The 17507-nt window shown below is 41.0% G+C and overlaps 1 protein-coding gene across 1 annotated transcript in view; it reads right to left on the reverse strand.

Annotated features, from left to right (window-relative positions):
- The window catches only part of ERN1 (endoplasmic reticulum to nucleus signaling 1), an 81641-nt gene extending 64544 nt beyond the window's left edge, over positions 1–17097 (reverse strand). The window contains exon 1 of the mRNA XM_034412608.3: positions 16631–17097. Within this exon, the coding sequence (XP_034268499.2) occupies positions 16631–16729 (99 nt within the window). The 5' untranslated portion in view covers positions 16730–17097. The remainder of the gene's footprint in view (positions 1–16630) is intronic.
- Positions 17098–17507: the final 410 nt, after the last annotated feature.

The raw sequence follows: 17507 nt of genomic DNA on the forward strand, positions 1-17507 counted from the left end.
AATTGTTAAGCTAGTAACATGGTTGTTAAGTGAATCTGGCTTCCCCACTTGCTTGTGAGAAAGATGATCACATGACCCTGGGACTCTGAAACCATCATAAATATGAACCAGTTGCCAAGCATCCAAATTCTGATTCCATTACCCTGGGGATCCCTCAACGGTCATTAAGTATGAAAAACAATCACAAGTCACTTTTTTCCAGTGTTGTTAACTATCATTAAACGAATGGTTGTAAGTTGAGGACTACCTGTATTCAAACTTGGTCAATCATTGCCTAACACGATTGTTTCTAGAATCATTTAAGTGACTATTCAAGGGGTCAATTTTCCCATTCTATGCTGAAGAATGAACTTTCAGCACGAGACATGAAAAGCTGCCTCTTCTAAGTGGTACGGGAAGGCAGTCCTTTTAGACTAGAGGATCAAAAGAAAAGAGATCACATCGTTCCATCAATATCAGGGAGCATACTGTAATCTTTAATAAAATACGTTGCTTAATGTTTTAACAGACAAAATAGGTTGTTCAGCATCTGTTCTTTGATACTGAAAGTTCAGACTTGGAGAAATGCACAGATTCATGGCAATTCAGTCCTTGGAGAAGGCCCAGCATGAACATACAGTAGTAGTGATGGCAGTTGGTGTATCTTACATCTTACAGTAGGGATTTGCAATTTTTTGCCAGTCAAGGCAAACTTCTATAGTTTTATGAGGAAGAACTGTAATATATGAGGCTACATCATACACATGGGTCTTTTCGGTGGGTGAATTGGGAGTCTAATTTAGGATTTATTTCTCCTCCCACCTGCCTAAAAATGGCAAGAAGCCATTCTACCAATTTGGTAGATGTGGTCAGAAAGGAACACAGTAGCCACACAAAAAAGTTTTTTTACCATTGCCTCAGGTTGCTGCCTCAGAGGAGCCCTGAGTAAGGAGATCATATCAGAGAAATGCTGTAACTTCTCAATGTTGAAGTGAAAGGAGATGGTTCTGCTTTGTGGATATACGTAAGAGCTCCCTGCAGCTGTCTGTTGCAATCCGTGTTGAACTTTTTCTCTAGACTTTTTAGCCGATAAAAGAGCTGCGAATAGCTTCGGAATGGGAGATGTGCTGCTTAATAACCTTTTATCTCACTGATAAAAGGAGCTGGTGGAGAAGGAGGACATCCCTAAGACAAGCACTTTAGAGTGCAGCCACAGCTTGCCAATGGCCGCCATCTTTCTACTCACTGGCAGATGGGAAAGGAAGATAGCCGGGATCCCAAATCCCAACTTATTCTAGTTAGATTTTTTTTTTTTTTTACACTAACCCCACTACATCTACCCTTTGGGCAAGGGGGGGGGTTGCCTTGAATTATTTGTCCACTAAGCCTCTTTATGTGATCTATGAGCCTCCTCCTGCCTCTGTGGGCGGTTAAACCTGTGATTTGGGGAAAGGGGTGAGTGATACAATGGAGAATTACAATTTCTGTAGTTGCCTAAATTTTCCGTCTTGCCTGGTGCAGCACAGCCTGTATTGGATTAAAGGATTTATGGTTATAGGTTCAAGGAATGGAAGAGGAACCAAGAACTAGCTGAAGTTTCCAGCTGTTTTGTTCACGGCTGGCTGGGGAGTTCAGGGAGGTGGAGTCCACAAGTCTTAAAAGTTGCAAAGGTTGGACAACCCTGCTTTAGAGAATAAAATAAAATGAAATAAGAGAGATGTTTTTAAAAGGCCAGTTTAAACAAAATAAGCAGGAAGAATTTTTCCCTGTTATGCTACAATCCTATACATCAGCCTTTCACAGCATGGTACCTTTCAGATGTATAACTGCAGTTCCCAGTATAGAGCCCATACTGGAGTCCAATACAGATTTGTTTCAGAGGAGACCAATGATCGGATTGGTGATCCTTATTACTTTGTAACTGTTGTGGAACCTCTGCTAAGGATCACCAAATCGCACATAATCACTTCTTCATGTTGAAGTGAAAGGAGATGGTTTTGCTTTATGGTTTTATGTAAGAGCTCCCTGCACCTGTCAGTTGCAACCTGTGTTAAACCTTTTTCATCCTATCTCACCTTTATTGTTTTTATAAATAACTCAGATGGTGAACATACTTAATGTTCTTTCTTCCTCCTATAAGAGCCTTGATGGTGCAGCAGACTAAAGTGCTGTTAAGTAACACCAGCTGCCTGCAATTACTGCAAGTTCAAATCTCACCAGGCTCAAGGTTGACTCAGCCTTCCATCTTTCCGAGGTAGGTAAAATGAGGACCCAGATTGTGGGGGCAATAAGCTGACTTTGTATAAAAAAGAACACCGCTTAGGGTTCAAAAGCCCTACTAAGCCGGTATATACAAAAGTATGAAGACTATTGCTTAACGCAGGGGTGGGCAATTGTGGCTCTTTTACAACCTGTGGACTTCAACTCCCAGAATTCCTGAGACAGCTTGGCTGCCTCAGGAATTCTGGGAGTTGAAGTCCACAGGTTGTAAAAGAGCCACAATTGCCCACCCCTGGCTTAACGCATTGTAAGCCGCCCTGAGTCTCCGGAGAAGGGCGGCATATAAATCGAACCAATAAAATAATAAAATAAACAATAAAACAATATTTCCCCCCACAATATCAACCCTGTGAGGTGGGTTGAGTTGAGAGACTATGTCTGGCCCAAAAATCACCCAGACAGCTTTCATGCCCAAGGCCAGCGGTGGGATTCAGCCAATTCGCACCACTTCGGGAGAACCGGTTGTTAACTTTCTGAGCAGTTTGGTGAACTGGTTGTTGGAAGAAATCATTAGGGCAGAGAACCGGTTGTTAAATTATTTGAATCCCACCACTGCCCAAGGCAGAACTAGAACTCACCCCATAATTGGGTCCCAGGCCAGACTAAGTTGGGTCATGCCAAGGTTACTGACTACTTTTGAAAACAAGGGATTAAAACAGATAAATGGGGGCAAAGGCAAGAGGGGAAAAAGCAGCAGGCTTGCCAGATCATTTCCAAAGTGTAAACTGATTAGGCAACATGGTGCCTTTCAGGTGTTTTGGATGTTATCCATGCCAGCTGGCTAATGCCCAGAGACTGTAGTATTTTTAAATCAATGCATCTGAAAAGCAGTCGGTTGGCTATCCCTTGATTGTTGTCTAGCATGTTGATATTAAGATGTATGTCCAATGGAATGGACATACATCCATACTCCAGATCCCATCTTTAAAGCAATGCCATCTGATGGACTCAAATGGTGTGTTTTTTTCTATTGCCATGTTTGCCCTCTTCAATTGTAACATTCGCCCATCCTCAGTTTGAATATCCCTGACCTGCTGTCCTTTAAACAGGGCTTGGAGACCTGGCTCTTTCCCAGGCATAAGGTTAAGTCAGGTATCTGTCCACCTGAATGAGATTGTTCTGGATTCTGTTTTTAATTCGTACTGGTATGCCATCCGGAGCTGTTGTGAGCTGGGCAGCCTTACCAGACTGACAAAGAAATACTGAAGCAAGCTAGATCTTTGCCTGTACTGCAAACAAGGATCTCATGTCCATGTATTAAACAGGCATGCAGGGCCGGATTTAGATGAAAAGAGGCCCTAGGCTATTCCACTTATGAGGCCCTTTCACCTATAGTGAAAGTGTAATTTTAATTTTGCTAACAATTTGAATGTAGGCCCCTCTTGATCTTGAGGCCCTAGGCTGAAGCCTAGTTAGCCTATAGGAAAATCCGGCCCTGCAGGCATGTAATTTTCATCACTCTTCCACTTTTCATCCAGCTATTTAAAACGTGCAACAATATTGCAAGGAACAATTGCAAGCAAAGTTTATAAATCTATAAAATGAAAGAGAGACACAGGATGTGCAAGTAATGCCAATTATTTCAATAAGTCATCTCTGAATGGGAAAATGAATATCTATGAGTCATAATAATTTCAACTATCCTCTTTGACTTATTTCATTTCTGTGTATTTGCAACTTATTTTCAGTTTTAGTCTCCAGTTATTTATTAAATTTGAAAGAGAAATAGGATTCTAAATTTAACATAGTTTTTTAGAAAGGACCAAAAAAGGACACTTATTTTATTCCATTATGCCTCTTTTTCCAAATGTTTTTGTGTTCAGTAGCAAGGACTCCTTTAATCACAATATTGACTAGAATTCTCAGCCATAAATAACTGTTACTCACAATATAACTGACTTTTTTGCCCTGCGTTATCATTACATTACCTACATGAGAATTTTGTAAGAATGTCTTGCTCACTAATTAGCCAAATATGCATTATCCAAAACTTAGAGACCTCTCTTATCACCCTCAAATTAAAACGAAAGAGCCAAGAAAGGAAATGAGCTTAAGTGGTAAACCCACTACTGACCTCTTTATTTTCATTTATTTTTAATTGAAAATAACATATTTTTCTATTTTGCTTAGGATACCCTTTCCTGTACAAATGCTTTAGCACAATAACTATCTGTGGCCAAAATATTTAGATGGTGATTTACGTTAGAGGTATCAAATCTAGGCTGCAAACCTCCAGACCACTTTTAAGTGGGAGCTAAGGTTGTCCAATTTAGCCACAATTCTTACAGCCAACACTCTCATAACGCCGTTTCTTTTTTCTTCTTCCTATGTCAGCATATTAGTGATATAAATATTTTGTTATTTCTGCATTTTGACGCGTGCAAAATAAAATATTATATGTGCTAAAACCCAAGTGACTTTCAGAAGCAAGCCAAAACTTCTGTGATTTGAACATTTTATGCCTTTTATCTAATTATTATGGAACACAAGAAAATATTACCTTTTTAAAACCACTGCTTCTGATTATATATAGTTCCTGTTTATGGTTTAACAGAGCGTATGTTCAGAACAAGTTGTTTTCCACAGCTCATCAGAGGCAGCACATAATCCTATGAGACTAAAATCCTATGCATGCTTATTTGGGGATCATATCACTGAATGCAGCGAGACCTGCTTTGTGCTAAATGGCACAGGGCTGTGTTGTGTATAAAACAATATTGATCACAAATGTCTTTAAAAAAATACCCAAAGGTGTAATTTTCGTAGAAATGTTTTATACCTGAGTGGGAATTACTCCCTAAAATAGCATAGAATTAATTCTACCATTGTGTGATTCTATGATCTGATACCCAGAGGGACCCCAAGTAAATATGCCCAATATTGTGCCGTTAGAATCTCTGTGCTGGAACCTGAACATTCTAAAGTCTTCCATATGTTTTCAGTTTCATGGTTCCCAGTTGGGCATCGGGAATTAAACAAACTGAACAATTAAATGAACGACACAACAATCAAATCTGCCTGCCAGACTTCAGCAGTTAAAAAAGGATATAATGGACTAATTTTTGCTTAAAATAAGTTTGTTACATTTCTTTTCTATACTATTACAAAATGCTTGAAAGAATATCATAATTTAACTAGGTTGTAACAACTGTTCCTCCTAAACCATCCCATCTGCCATTCAAATAATGTAGGTTTTGGTATCTACGATAGGAACTTTCCACTTTGCTAGAAATAATAAAACAGAGTATAAGCGAAAGTTAAAAATTAGGGATAAAATAAATTCTAAAATGAGATTAAGGATTAGAGAAAGAGATGGTTTTCTGCAGACCTGCTAAATCCTGAGACTCTTAAAATAGTTGTCCTTTATTGTCCCATATTACTATTAATGTAATATAGGATAATAAATATTTTTATAATGTGTAAAATCATTTATATAATAATTTATTATAGTTTTATAATGTATAGATACTGTATTACTATTATCCTTCTCATCTTTCCTATTACCTATTTCTTAGCTTCTTATGACTATAACTTTTTGTTTGTATCTTATGATTTATGGTGATTATTTCTATTAGTATCCTATGACTATCACTGAATGTTGTATCCAGAGGTGGGCTTCACATACTGTATTTTCTGGTGTATAAGACGACTTTTTAACACATGAAAATCTTCTCAAAAGTCGGGGATCGTCTTATATGCCGGGTGTCGTTCTCCTGTAACCAGGCAGACCAGCCCGAAAGGCTCTGACAAGCCTTAAATGACTCTGGTGATCCAAGCTCTGACGATCCCAGCTTTGCCTGCTAATCAGGCAACTCAGCTGGGATCACCAGAGCCATGTAAAAGGAAAAAAGTTTTCCTTTTACATGGCTCTGGCAATCCAAGCTCTGACGATCCCAGCTGAGTTGCCTGCTAATCAGGCAACGCAGCTGGGATTGCCAGAGCCATGTAAAAGGAAAAAAGTTTTCCCCCTCCAGCTTGCTTACCTTAGCTGCTAGTCGCAACGCTTGCCTTGCTTTGCTTGCCTGAATCCATTCCATCAGCAAGCCACTCCCTGCCTGCAATCAAGCAGGCAGGGAGTTGTGGACTTCAACTCCCAGAATTCCTCAGCCAGCAAAACAAAGCTGTCTGAGGAATTCTGGGAGTTGAAGTCTACAAGTCTTAAAGTTGCCAAGGTTGGAGACCCCTGTTCTATTGGGTAAGTTTTTTTTCCCCTTTGGGAGCTTTAAAAAAAATAGTCAATTGGGGTTTTTTTAGTTGTTCTTTTTTTAGACCTAGCCATTTAAAGTTTAGGAAGTTTTAAATTTAGCTGCTTTTATATAAAAATAAAAATAAAATAAAATAAAATAATATTTGTGCAGCTTTCTGAGATTTAGTGTGTTTCTGTAGTGTTTCACTCTAACTACACAAACACACAAAATCTCACAAAGCTGTATGTGGATTTTTTTTTTTTTTTAAATTTGATTTATATGCCGCCCTTCTCCGAAGACTCAGGGCGGCTTACAATGTGCTCAGCAATAGCCTTCATCCTTTTGTATATTTATACAAAGTCAGCTTATTGCCCCCACAAACTGGGTCCTCATTTCACCTACCTTAGAAAGGATGGAAGGCTGAGTCAACCTTGAGCCTTGGCGAGATTCGAACCCTGCAGTAATTGCAGGCAGCTGGTCTTAAACAGCTTAATAACAGGGTGCCTTAAACCCCTGTACTACCAAGACTCTTTTTGTGCGTGTATTTTGTGGGAATTTTGTGTGTGTGAAGTGTGAAAGTTGTTTGTTTGGGCTTTTTGTGGCTATGTGAGGTTCCTGCTTGTTGCAGGGGCCATTTTGGGTCTAGCACAGCTGCTTTTACATTGTGGGCGAGCCAGTTGATGTTTTTTAATTTTTATTTGGTGTGCGTTGGAAGAGGGGTAGTCTTATACGGCGAGTATAGCCCAAACTATTTTAACAGGAAAAGTCGGGGGTCGTCTTATACGCCCAGTCGTCTTATATGCCGGAAAATACGGTCATTTAACAACCGGCTCGCCCCAGCACCAAAAATGTGAGCGTGCAGCCTTCTGCGCATGTGCTTTGCTCGCACATGTGCTTGCATGTATGCACACAGCTTAAAAACCGCAGCTAAATAGGACGGCATAGCACCGGGGCAGGTGAGTGAGCCAATCTGCCCACCCGCAGTTCACAACTACCGGTTCACCGAACCGATCCAAACCGGCTGAATCCTACCCCTGGTTGTATCTTATGATTTATGCTGATTGCATTTTATGATTATGATCATGATTTATCACTTGTTGTTTGCCTATACACTGAAAGCTTACGCACCAGAGACAAATTCCTTATGTGTCCAATCACACTTGGCCAATAAAGAATATTCTATTCTGGACTGTTGGTCTGAGCTCTGAGCTTGGCAATTTGGTTGCAAATGTTTCGTCACCATTTGAAGAGACATTGTCAGTGCGCTTTGAATCGTTCATTTTGTTCAAACAATTCAAAGTGTAATGAAAATGTCTCCTCGAATGGTGACGAAACGTTTGCAACCAAATTGCTAAGCTCAGACCGACAGCCCAACTACCAACCCAAGCTACTTATATTCAAACACATTTCATATTCTATTCTATTTAGCCCACGAGTATGATATGAGGAGTATGTTTTGTGTATTTTGTGTATGTCAGGTTGTGAGGGTTTGGTAGCTGGTTTATCTTCAGAGGAGCCTTTTCTGATGATCTTAACCACCTGACAGATTTGTAATAAGCTAATCAGTCTTAAGCAGTTTAGAGTTAAAAGGTTGGTATCATCATCTTAAATTGTGCCCAATAAATAACTGGCAGCAAATATAATCAGAATAGGCATCATATGATCCATGCAACTTGCGATGATTAGCAGCATGGCTGCTACGTTTTTTTACTACTGCCAACTTTCAGACAATTGTCCCAGAGCACTTTGCATAGTCAAGATGAGAAATAGCTAAGTGGATAACCTCTGCCACATCTGACTGGTTTGGGAACAGTTATAGTGGGCACACTAGATGTAACTGTGTAAAAGGATGCCTTGCCATGGTCGCTAGCTGGGAAGCACTTCCAGACAGTAAACCTGTTTATTCAAAGGAACATAACCCTGTCCCAAACAGAATAAACATCAGTTCCTTACCAACAGAATCTCCATCTTGTCTAGATTTAATTTTTAAAAAATTTGATTTATATGCTGCCCTTCTCCGGAGACTCAGGGCGGCTTACAATGAGTTAAGCAATAGCCTTCATACTTTTGTATATTTATACAAAGTCATCTTATTGCCCCCATAATCTGGGTCCTCATTTTACCTACCTTAGAAAGGATGGAAGGCTGAGTCAACCTTGAGCCTGGTGAGATTTGAACTTGCAGTAATTGCAGGCAGCAGATGTAAGTGGATGTTAATTAGTCTGCTGAGCCACCAGAGCAAATTTAAGATTTATTTATGTATTTATTAAATTTATAGGCCACACATCTTGTTTCAAGAATGAAGGTGATTGTTTTGAGATTGTTCTTGTTCATCCATTGTCAAATTTGGCAAATGCTCAGGGAATTGGATGGTAAGGAAAAATAGAATTGAATGTTCACAATATATTGATAGCACTCCACTTTTAAACTCCAGAAGACCTCCCTCCTCAATGGCTGTGTGTGTGTGTGTGTGTGTGTGTGTGTGTGTGTATCTATATATCTACTGTGTTTCCCTGAAAATAAGACCCTGTCTTATATTTTTTTGAACCCTGAAATAAGCACTTGGCCTTATTGCCATGTGCTCAAAACCCCGATTGGGCTTATTATCAGGGGATGTCTTATTTTGGGGGAAACAGGGTATATCTATCTATCTATCTATATATATATATATGGAGGAATATAAGGACAGGATGGTACCTGTGGGACATAACAGATCTTGTTGTTGTGTTGTGTTGAACAACAGTGTCCTATCACTGCCTTTTCAACACAACCTAACAGAAAACACTAGGACTACAAAATGAATGCAAAATAAAAGTATGCTGAAGGCCACTTCTGTGAGTTATCAAGATAGTTATTGCGAACACTCTCACCCTTCCTGTTTAACATCTATATAAGGCTGCTGGGTGAGGTCAGCTGTCAGTTGGGGTCTGATTTCATCAGTATGCTGATACCCACTTATATACCTCTTGGCTCTGGGAAATAATGTAATGCTGGCAAGGTCTTGTTCAAGTGCCTGGAAGCTTTGTGAGTCTGGCTAGGGAAGAAAAGACTTAGGATCAACCCTGATAAGATGCAGTGGCTGTGGGTGTCAGAGTCTGGAGTGGTTTCCCTTTTTAGCCCTGAGTGGGGACACTCTTCCGCCTTTAGCCCTGGTGCATAATTTGGGGGATTTTTTGGACTTCTGGCTCAGGCAGCAAGTGGCAGCTTAAGCCTTTGCACAAGTTACATGCCTACCTGGCACATGGACTTCTTTACCTTTGGCGACTTCACATTTTGATTATGGCTATGCCTTCTACATGGGGCTGCCCTTGTAGACCACTTGGAAGCTGCAGCTGATGTGCTGTGGTATGTCCAGATAATATCTCTTCTCTGTGAGCCATATTGACTGCCAGTAGTCTTCTGTGTGTAATTCAAGGCACTGGTTGTGTGGCCTAGGAGCTATTATTTGAGGGAGCACTTACTTTCAGTAGTTTTTCTGCCCATCCTATTTAGTAGAGTTGATATGGTCCCATTGATTGAGTGGTGTCATCTGATGGGACTCAGGAAGTGGGATTTCTCTGTCATGGAGCCTGACCTTTAGAACGGCATTCCCTGATATTCCTGTGGCCCCCAACCTTATTTAAAATGAACTTTCAAAACCTGACCACTCCCTCAGATCTTAGATTAAAGTTATGCAATTCTGACAATGAAAACAGTTTGCTACCGGCTGGAGGAAATCAGTAATTCTGACTGCTAGCATGTAAAGACAAAAATATTATCCCATTGATCCTGATTGTGTGTTACATGAATAGATATAATGGGATGGATGGGTAAACCAGGCATGTGTGTTTGTGCAAAAGTGTGCACCAGTGGTGGGTTCCTCCCGGTTCGGCCCGGTTCTCCTGAGCCAGTAGTGGTGATGATATGACGTCACCGAACCAGTTCTGCCTGCCCCCTCGCCCCCCCGCGTTATTTTTACCTTTTATTTGGCCCCACCCCCAATCTATTGCTGCCTCCTGAGTCCCAGCTGATGGCTAGAGGAAAAAAAACTGTTTAAACTCTTGCCGCGGGGCTTCAAAGGGCCGCCCTACAGCTGATCAGTGTTAAAAGAAAACAAATGAGTAGACCAGTGCCTGCAAAAATACATGAGTAGATCAGTGCCTGCAAAAATAAATGGGTAGACCAGTACCTGCAAAAATACATGAGTAGATCAGTGCCTGCAAAAATACATGAGTAGATCAGTGCCTGCAAAAATAAATGGGTAGATCAGTGCCTGCAAAAATACATGAGTAGATCAGTGCTCGAAAAAATAAATGGGTAGACCAGTGCCTGCAAAAAATAAATAGATAGATCGGTACAGCTCTGCAAGCAGTTAAAAGCCTGGTAGACCCGTACCTCTGCTAAATCCTAAATAATTGTCACATGACCATCAAGCCAAGCCCACAAAATAAGCCACACTCACAGAACCGGTAGTAAAAAAAATTAGAACCCACCCCTGGTGTGCACCTACTGTATGTCTCAATCCACCAGCTAATACACACGGTAGTCAGATGCTATGTGAATCTTATCCCCCTCCATAAGATGAAATAGGAATCCAAAAGAGGTTTAAGGGGAATAAAATTAGAGGGGAAGGGGATTAAAACAAGATTCTGCCTTGAACTATTTTAGTATGTTCTACTCTAAATATCAGCCAGCACTAACCAGGTAGTTTCTACCATAATATGCTACCACAATGATAGCAATGGCACACAAAAAAACCCCAATCTTATTTCCTGAGTGTGAAAGTAAATTCTAAAAAAGATGTTTGGATTTTAGGAAATTATGATTACAGAAATATGTAAAGCAGAATTGTATGCTTTTGGTGCACCAAGAGACTTTACGTTGTTAATAATCAGTATTACTGTCTACCATTACCAATAGCCAGCAAGAAAGTCTTCCTGATACACAAACATCTGGTGATATGCTTGTTGGATTTATTAATTCTTGATTAAAATAATAGAGTATATCAAGAGTTAATAAACCAGACAGGTAAATCATCTGGATGTTTATGTTCCAGGAAGACTTTCCTGCTGGATATTGATAATGGCAACCTATAATGCTGATTACTATGAACATTAAAATAGCAATGTTCAAAGTGTCATACAACTTCAATAAGCCTATGCCAGATGCAACAGATATAAATTAGGAGCCAAGAACTTATTTCTATGAAGAACGTGGTTTATGACTACCACAGAAAAAGCATCAAGCACAATTTCCTATAGAGGATGTTGATCGTATCTCTGGTAGAAACGGATGCTTTGCTGAGAAATTAGAAGCTATCTGTCTTTGCTTATCCTAACTTCATTGGTCAATTGCTAGGCTGGTGGGCGATGAGAGAATACAGTTCCAAGGCGAGAAGTGTCTGTTCCAAGAACGTTCCTGAACTTTTTATGTATTCTCAAATTGATTACCTGGGAAAAGCATGAGGTTTTGGAATTATTTCCTAATGCCTACAAATGCATAACCTTTTGGGTCTGATCCCTATTAAAGAGAGAAGAGGACATGGGATCCAAGTCTCCTTGCTTTGCCTTTTAGGTAACTCCTTGAAAAGCCATGAATGACTAGAACTCAGACCCTGGAACTAAAACCGACTTAAGATATAGGCTTTCCTTGATCATGAAAAATAAAATGTATTTTCTTGGTAAGTTTACTCTGGTTGAATCAACACAATCTTTTGTTTAAGTGAAACAAGGCCCTCCCAGTCTGATTATTTACTTATGTTCAGAAAGCAAATGGAAGAAAGAACAGAGAAGGAAGGTACATAACTGATATAGGAGACACAATAACCCCACAGGCCACTCCCAATGCTGCCTTAATGCAATCATGATGAAGAAATATTGGTGGGGTCCTTCTATTAATTAATTACTGTAAGTAAAGAAATATGCCAAATGCATTACTTCGTATTATAAGTTTGATTGTGTTTTGTCTAGGTTCCCAGGTATACTGGACAGAAGGTAGGGTCAGAATGTAGGTTACCTTTGCAAATATTTTACTGAACTTAGTCTCTGATCCTGCCTCTATTTTTGATGGCAACACAATTTTAGTTCTTTTTCACTCTCTCTCTCTCTCCCTCTCCCTCTCTGCCCCTCCCTCCCTCTCTCATTTTATACATAACTCAAGGTAGCAAACATACCTTATGTTCCTTCCTCCACCTATTTTCCCCACAACCACCACCCTGTGAATTAGCTGAAACATCATTTGTATTTCTGAGAACCTGCCTTGGACATCTGGGCAGGCAAATATTTAGGACAGCTTCCGCACCACAACGCAAGCAACCAAGGTGATCATCCTGGATGCCCTATGATTCACAGAGCTTATTTTGTCAGCTAGTGCTCTAATTACATTGCTAGGCTACAAGATGATAGTGTGCGTGCGTTTAAAAAACAACTCACTAGAATATGTTTAATGGAGAAGGAGGAATAGTTATTTTTATAAAATAATTTATGTTAAAAGGGGAGTGGGAGAAAATATGACCTATGTCAAACAAGAGCTAAAAAACATTTTAATATGTTTAAGCATAAAATAAGGCTTTCAATGCTTTCTCTGACTTTCTACTCCTGTTCAGTATGATTTAAAAACTCCATATTTATCCTGCTCTTCCACAAGGAACGTCTTCCATTTACCTTCACCGAATCAGGCCTGATTACAATAATCTTGCCTGCAGATTAGATTACTGGATTGAAGAGGTTAACTTTAAGGATCTTTGGATAATGCAGTTGCTCCAGTAAACAATCTACATTGCATTATATTCGGCCTGTTCAGCTGGGAGTGCATTGGTTGCCCATTTGTTCCTAAGCACAGTTCAAAACACTGATGATGATTATGTTTAAAGCCCTAAAGCAATGATCAGGAATGGGATCAGCTCTTGAATTTGAGAAGGGCACTAATTGAAAAAGAGATACAGTAAATGGTGATCTGCAATTCCCAACATACAGAGAAATGTGAGTAGGTAGAAGACCGAAAGAAAATTATACCGTCTCTGAAATGTTAATGATTATCCTTCGTTAGTATATGCTAAGACATGTACATGATATAAATATTTTCTTCCATTCAATCATATCTGATTCTTGGAGACTGTCTGGGCAAGTACCTACAGTTTTCTTGCAAGAAGTGATTTGCCATTGCCTCTTTTCTAGGGCTGAAAAAAAGTGATTGGCCTAAGATCACCCAGCTGGCATTGTGTCCAAGGCAGGATTAAAATTCACAGTCTCCACAGTTTCTAGATGGATGCCTTAAGCACTAAACCAAACTGGCTATCTTAGTTCTTTATAAAGCTTATCAATTCTCTCACACAAATTATGGAGCAACACTGATGAGCATACATACTGTATAATGTGGCAGAAGCACCTTGCAATTGGATTCATATACACGAGTGCCAAGAGATCACTCATAATTAGTGTGCTTAACTTTATATAGCAAGAAAGTATAGTGAAATCAGAAGTAATCTTCCATTGCAACCTATTGCATAATTTTCAAGACAGCCCTAAATATTTGTCAACTTTACTCATCAAAATTATTCTGATTTGCCTCACAACTAAACTCTTGACAGCCTTTCAAATAAGACTGCAAACACAAAGAGCAAAACAACAATAAAAGGTAGCCATAACACCAAAACTACGGTATATAATTTTCTAAATGTTTTTAATTTAGAAAATGCATGAATATTTGTTTTGCGGGGACAGAAACAATAATAAATATAATGCAAGCAAATTAGTACAGCACTTTTAGACCTTCTGGTTCATGACTAAATATAAACATTGTTTTTTAAAGATGAACATCTAGCCAGATATTTTTAAAATGGCAAAACATTTTAATGAAATTAAACAAATATTGTATGTTATATGATAATGTTCTATTAATTCTGAAATGTGTAAACCCCCCCCCATTTCTCAACTTCACCAAAATGACAGAGAAAGAGCTTTCTTAAATTATTTTTCCACATTTGCTTTATTAAATTTGTATGTTATAGTACAAGCACTGCTGTACAAATAACAGCTTGAAACTACTGGGTCCTATCTTTATAATGGTTATAAAACCATCAGGCACAGGCATACTCTGCTACCAAAATATGTGACAGAGACTATGGGATGGTTGTGTTGGTGGCTGGAATGTTTTTTACCTGGGATGCTAATTGATATTTATTGTGGTATCATTTTAATTGCTGTTCCCTGTCTAGAATCATATGGTTGAGATGGGTGGCCATAGACCCTGAAATAAATTTCTAATGATGTAACACCTCAGTTTGGGAATAGGTGTTAGCATCAATAACTATACCAGTACTGTGTATTTTATTTTTAGGAAGATAAGCAGGATTACAGTTACATATCAACAGCTTTGCATTCCCACATTTCTAGAACTGTCCATCAGGGACAGCAAAGAATTGCAATTAATTTACAACTTTATAAATTAAGATGGGAAGTTGGGCCGTGAGAGAAGGGATGGGAGGAGGGATCCACAGGGCTTCAAAAAATCCTTGTTAGCTCAGTTGTCGAGCTGTGAATTTATAAAAAGTGGTGGGATGATCTGATTTATCTCTATTAAGCAGGAGCAAAATTTCTCAGAACCCAGTCTTTAATAAAATTGACTCACTAAAATTGTGCCAGCTACAAAAAAAATAAATAAAAATCACTGGCAAAGATAATGAGCAAAACAGTTAAGACGTTTCCATCCAAGAATTATCCCCCACGCACAGACACACCAAGGGAAGCAAAAAAGCATTAGAAAAGCCCTGATCCATCAAGTCAATGGTTCATACTGTCCAGTGTTCTCTGGACCAAGAAGTGCCCATAAAATGAAATGGATGAGAAAGTGTGAACTTCCCTTGCTATCTTTCTGAGTAGACCCTGCAGCATAAAGCCATCACGCCTAGCAGAAACTGATATCCTGATCTTCCCATAAATCTGTCCAGTCAACCTGCTCAAACAATCTTAACATGAGAACATCATCCCATCCAGCCACAGCAGATTCCACAACTTTAGATAAGCCTTTGTGTGAGAAATTATTGTGTTATTGGCTCCAAATTTCCCTATATTTTGCTTTAACAGACGGCCCCGTGTTTAACACTAAAAAGTGGGAGAAAACCTTTTTTCTGTCAGGGTTTTCCAAGCTATGTTGAATTTATACAGAGCTCCACCAGGTCTTCTGTATGGTCCCAAGCCTTGTAGTCTTCCAACCAAATTTTTCTATGCTTGAGCCAGACCTAGCTTCCAGGTTGTTGTCTTTCATCCCTAGGGCAAACCTTCCAAACTCTACCCTTCAAAAGTACCTTCATAGCATCACCCTGGCCACTGATGAAGTGATATCAAGTCTGTCCTCGTTGGTGTTATTTTCACACACAACAATGGCTGGATAGTTGACCCCAAAAGACATTGTTAGTCACTTGCTGGGAAATGATCACAGCCTCAGTGCAGTAGATAGTGCAAGAAGATGCAAGATAAATGTGGCATTTTACATTCACCCCCACCCACCCCCCTCAAAGTTCAAGGAGGAGGCAGAACACAGTTTGCAGCCTTGCCATCAACAGAAGAAGAGCAAGAATGTCATTTTATTTCAGGGAACAAGAGCAAAGGAGAATACAGGGCTTCCTTCAAACAAAACTCTAGTTTAAATCAGACCAAACAGCAGCACTCCTAAAAGTCAGGAATTACTTTATATTCTATATGCTTTATATTTTAAAGAAGATGGGAGAAAACCCAGGAAACATGATTAGACTAACTTTCCCCCAAGCTGGCGCCCTCTACGTGAGCTGGACGTCCACTTGATTGATTCCCCCGGCCGGGAGGCAGCAGCGTGCTGGACCGGATAAGATCCGGAACCAGCCCCGGGATGGTCTGTTCTGCCTCCATCCCCGCCCGAGGGCCACCGCTGCTGTTTGCACGAGTCTCACAGCTGCAATCACAGCTGCTCGGGACGCGTGGGTTCCCTCCGCCGCCCGCTTACAGCAAGAAAGTCTCTGAACCCCGGAACTTAACTTCGCCCTTTCTTGGCCCGTCCTCAGTTGTGTTTGCGATGTCGCAACCAGTTGTCACTTCTTTCCCTCCCCTCCCCCCTTTCTGGGAAGCCCCCGAGAGCCGGACGCCCTTCTCTCCGCTGGCCAGCCCTCCTCGGCGCCCCTCTCTCCTCCTGGGACCGCGACGCCCCTCCAACCCGCTCCTGCTCGTCCTTACCGCGGGCCCCGGCAAGAGGAGCAGCAGCAGCAGCAGCAGCGCGGCCAGCCGGAGGAGATCGCGACCGCCAGCCGAGCGCTCCGGCGCCCTCCGCTCCATGGCTCGCCCTGGCAGCCAGCACCGGGCCCGCCGCGGCGCAAAGCAGAAAGCCCGGCCCGCTCGGCGATCGCCGGCGCCCCTGCCTGCAGCGTGTCCGGCCCTTCCTTCTTCGGAGGCGGAGCTGAGCTGAGCCGCAGGGAGCTTTCCCGGCAGCCACGCACCGGGAGGAGAGCCGGGCGGGGGAGGCCGCGAGAGGGAAGTGCTGCGGCTGGGGGGGCTTTTGCCTCGCCGGCCTGGCCCTGCCTGCGCTGCCCTGCTCCGTCTGCGAGTAGCAACGTGTGGACGCGGCTGTCCTAGGGTAGCTCTACAGCCCCGGCTGTATAAATAGAAGAGGAATCTGTCCCCAACAAGGCTCCGCCTCTGGCAAGCCAAAGATTGGATTTAATCAAGTCTGGAAATGGATCGATCTGTTAGCCTCCGTTCGCACCTGCCCCAGGTGTATGTGACATCTGAACTCCCATAAATCTGAATCAACTCTCCTGAGGACATGCTGTCTGGGGATCTTGAGTTATATAGTCCAAGATACTGGCAGAGATCTGGATTAGGAAAACCGAGGGGCAGCTTCTGGAGTTTGGTGCGTGTCTTAGGTTCCCACATGATTTAATACTTAGCTATTCATTCTTAGCCTGGTTTGATTGCATTAATCTTTGTACTGATGAGATGGCGCATCTGCATGCAAGCTCCAAACTACAGGTGAGGGTTTAAACGACTCCTCAAACCGCACAATTAAAAGAGATAAATATATTAACGAGGGTCATAGTATCATGTCAAATATCAT

The sequence above is a fragment of the Pantherophis guttatus genome, chromosome 2, assembly GCF_059756535.1.
Source record: "Pantherophis guttatus breed Tessera chromosome 2, ASM5975653v1, whole genome shotgun sequence".
NCBI lineage: Eukaryota > Metazoa > Chordata > Lepidosauria > Squamata > Colubridae > Pantherophis > Pantherophis guttatus.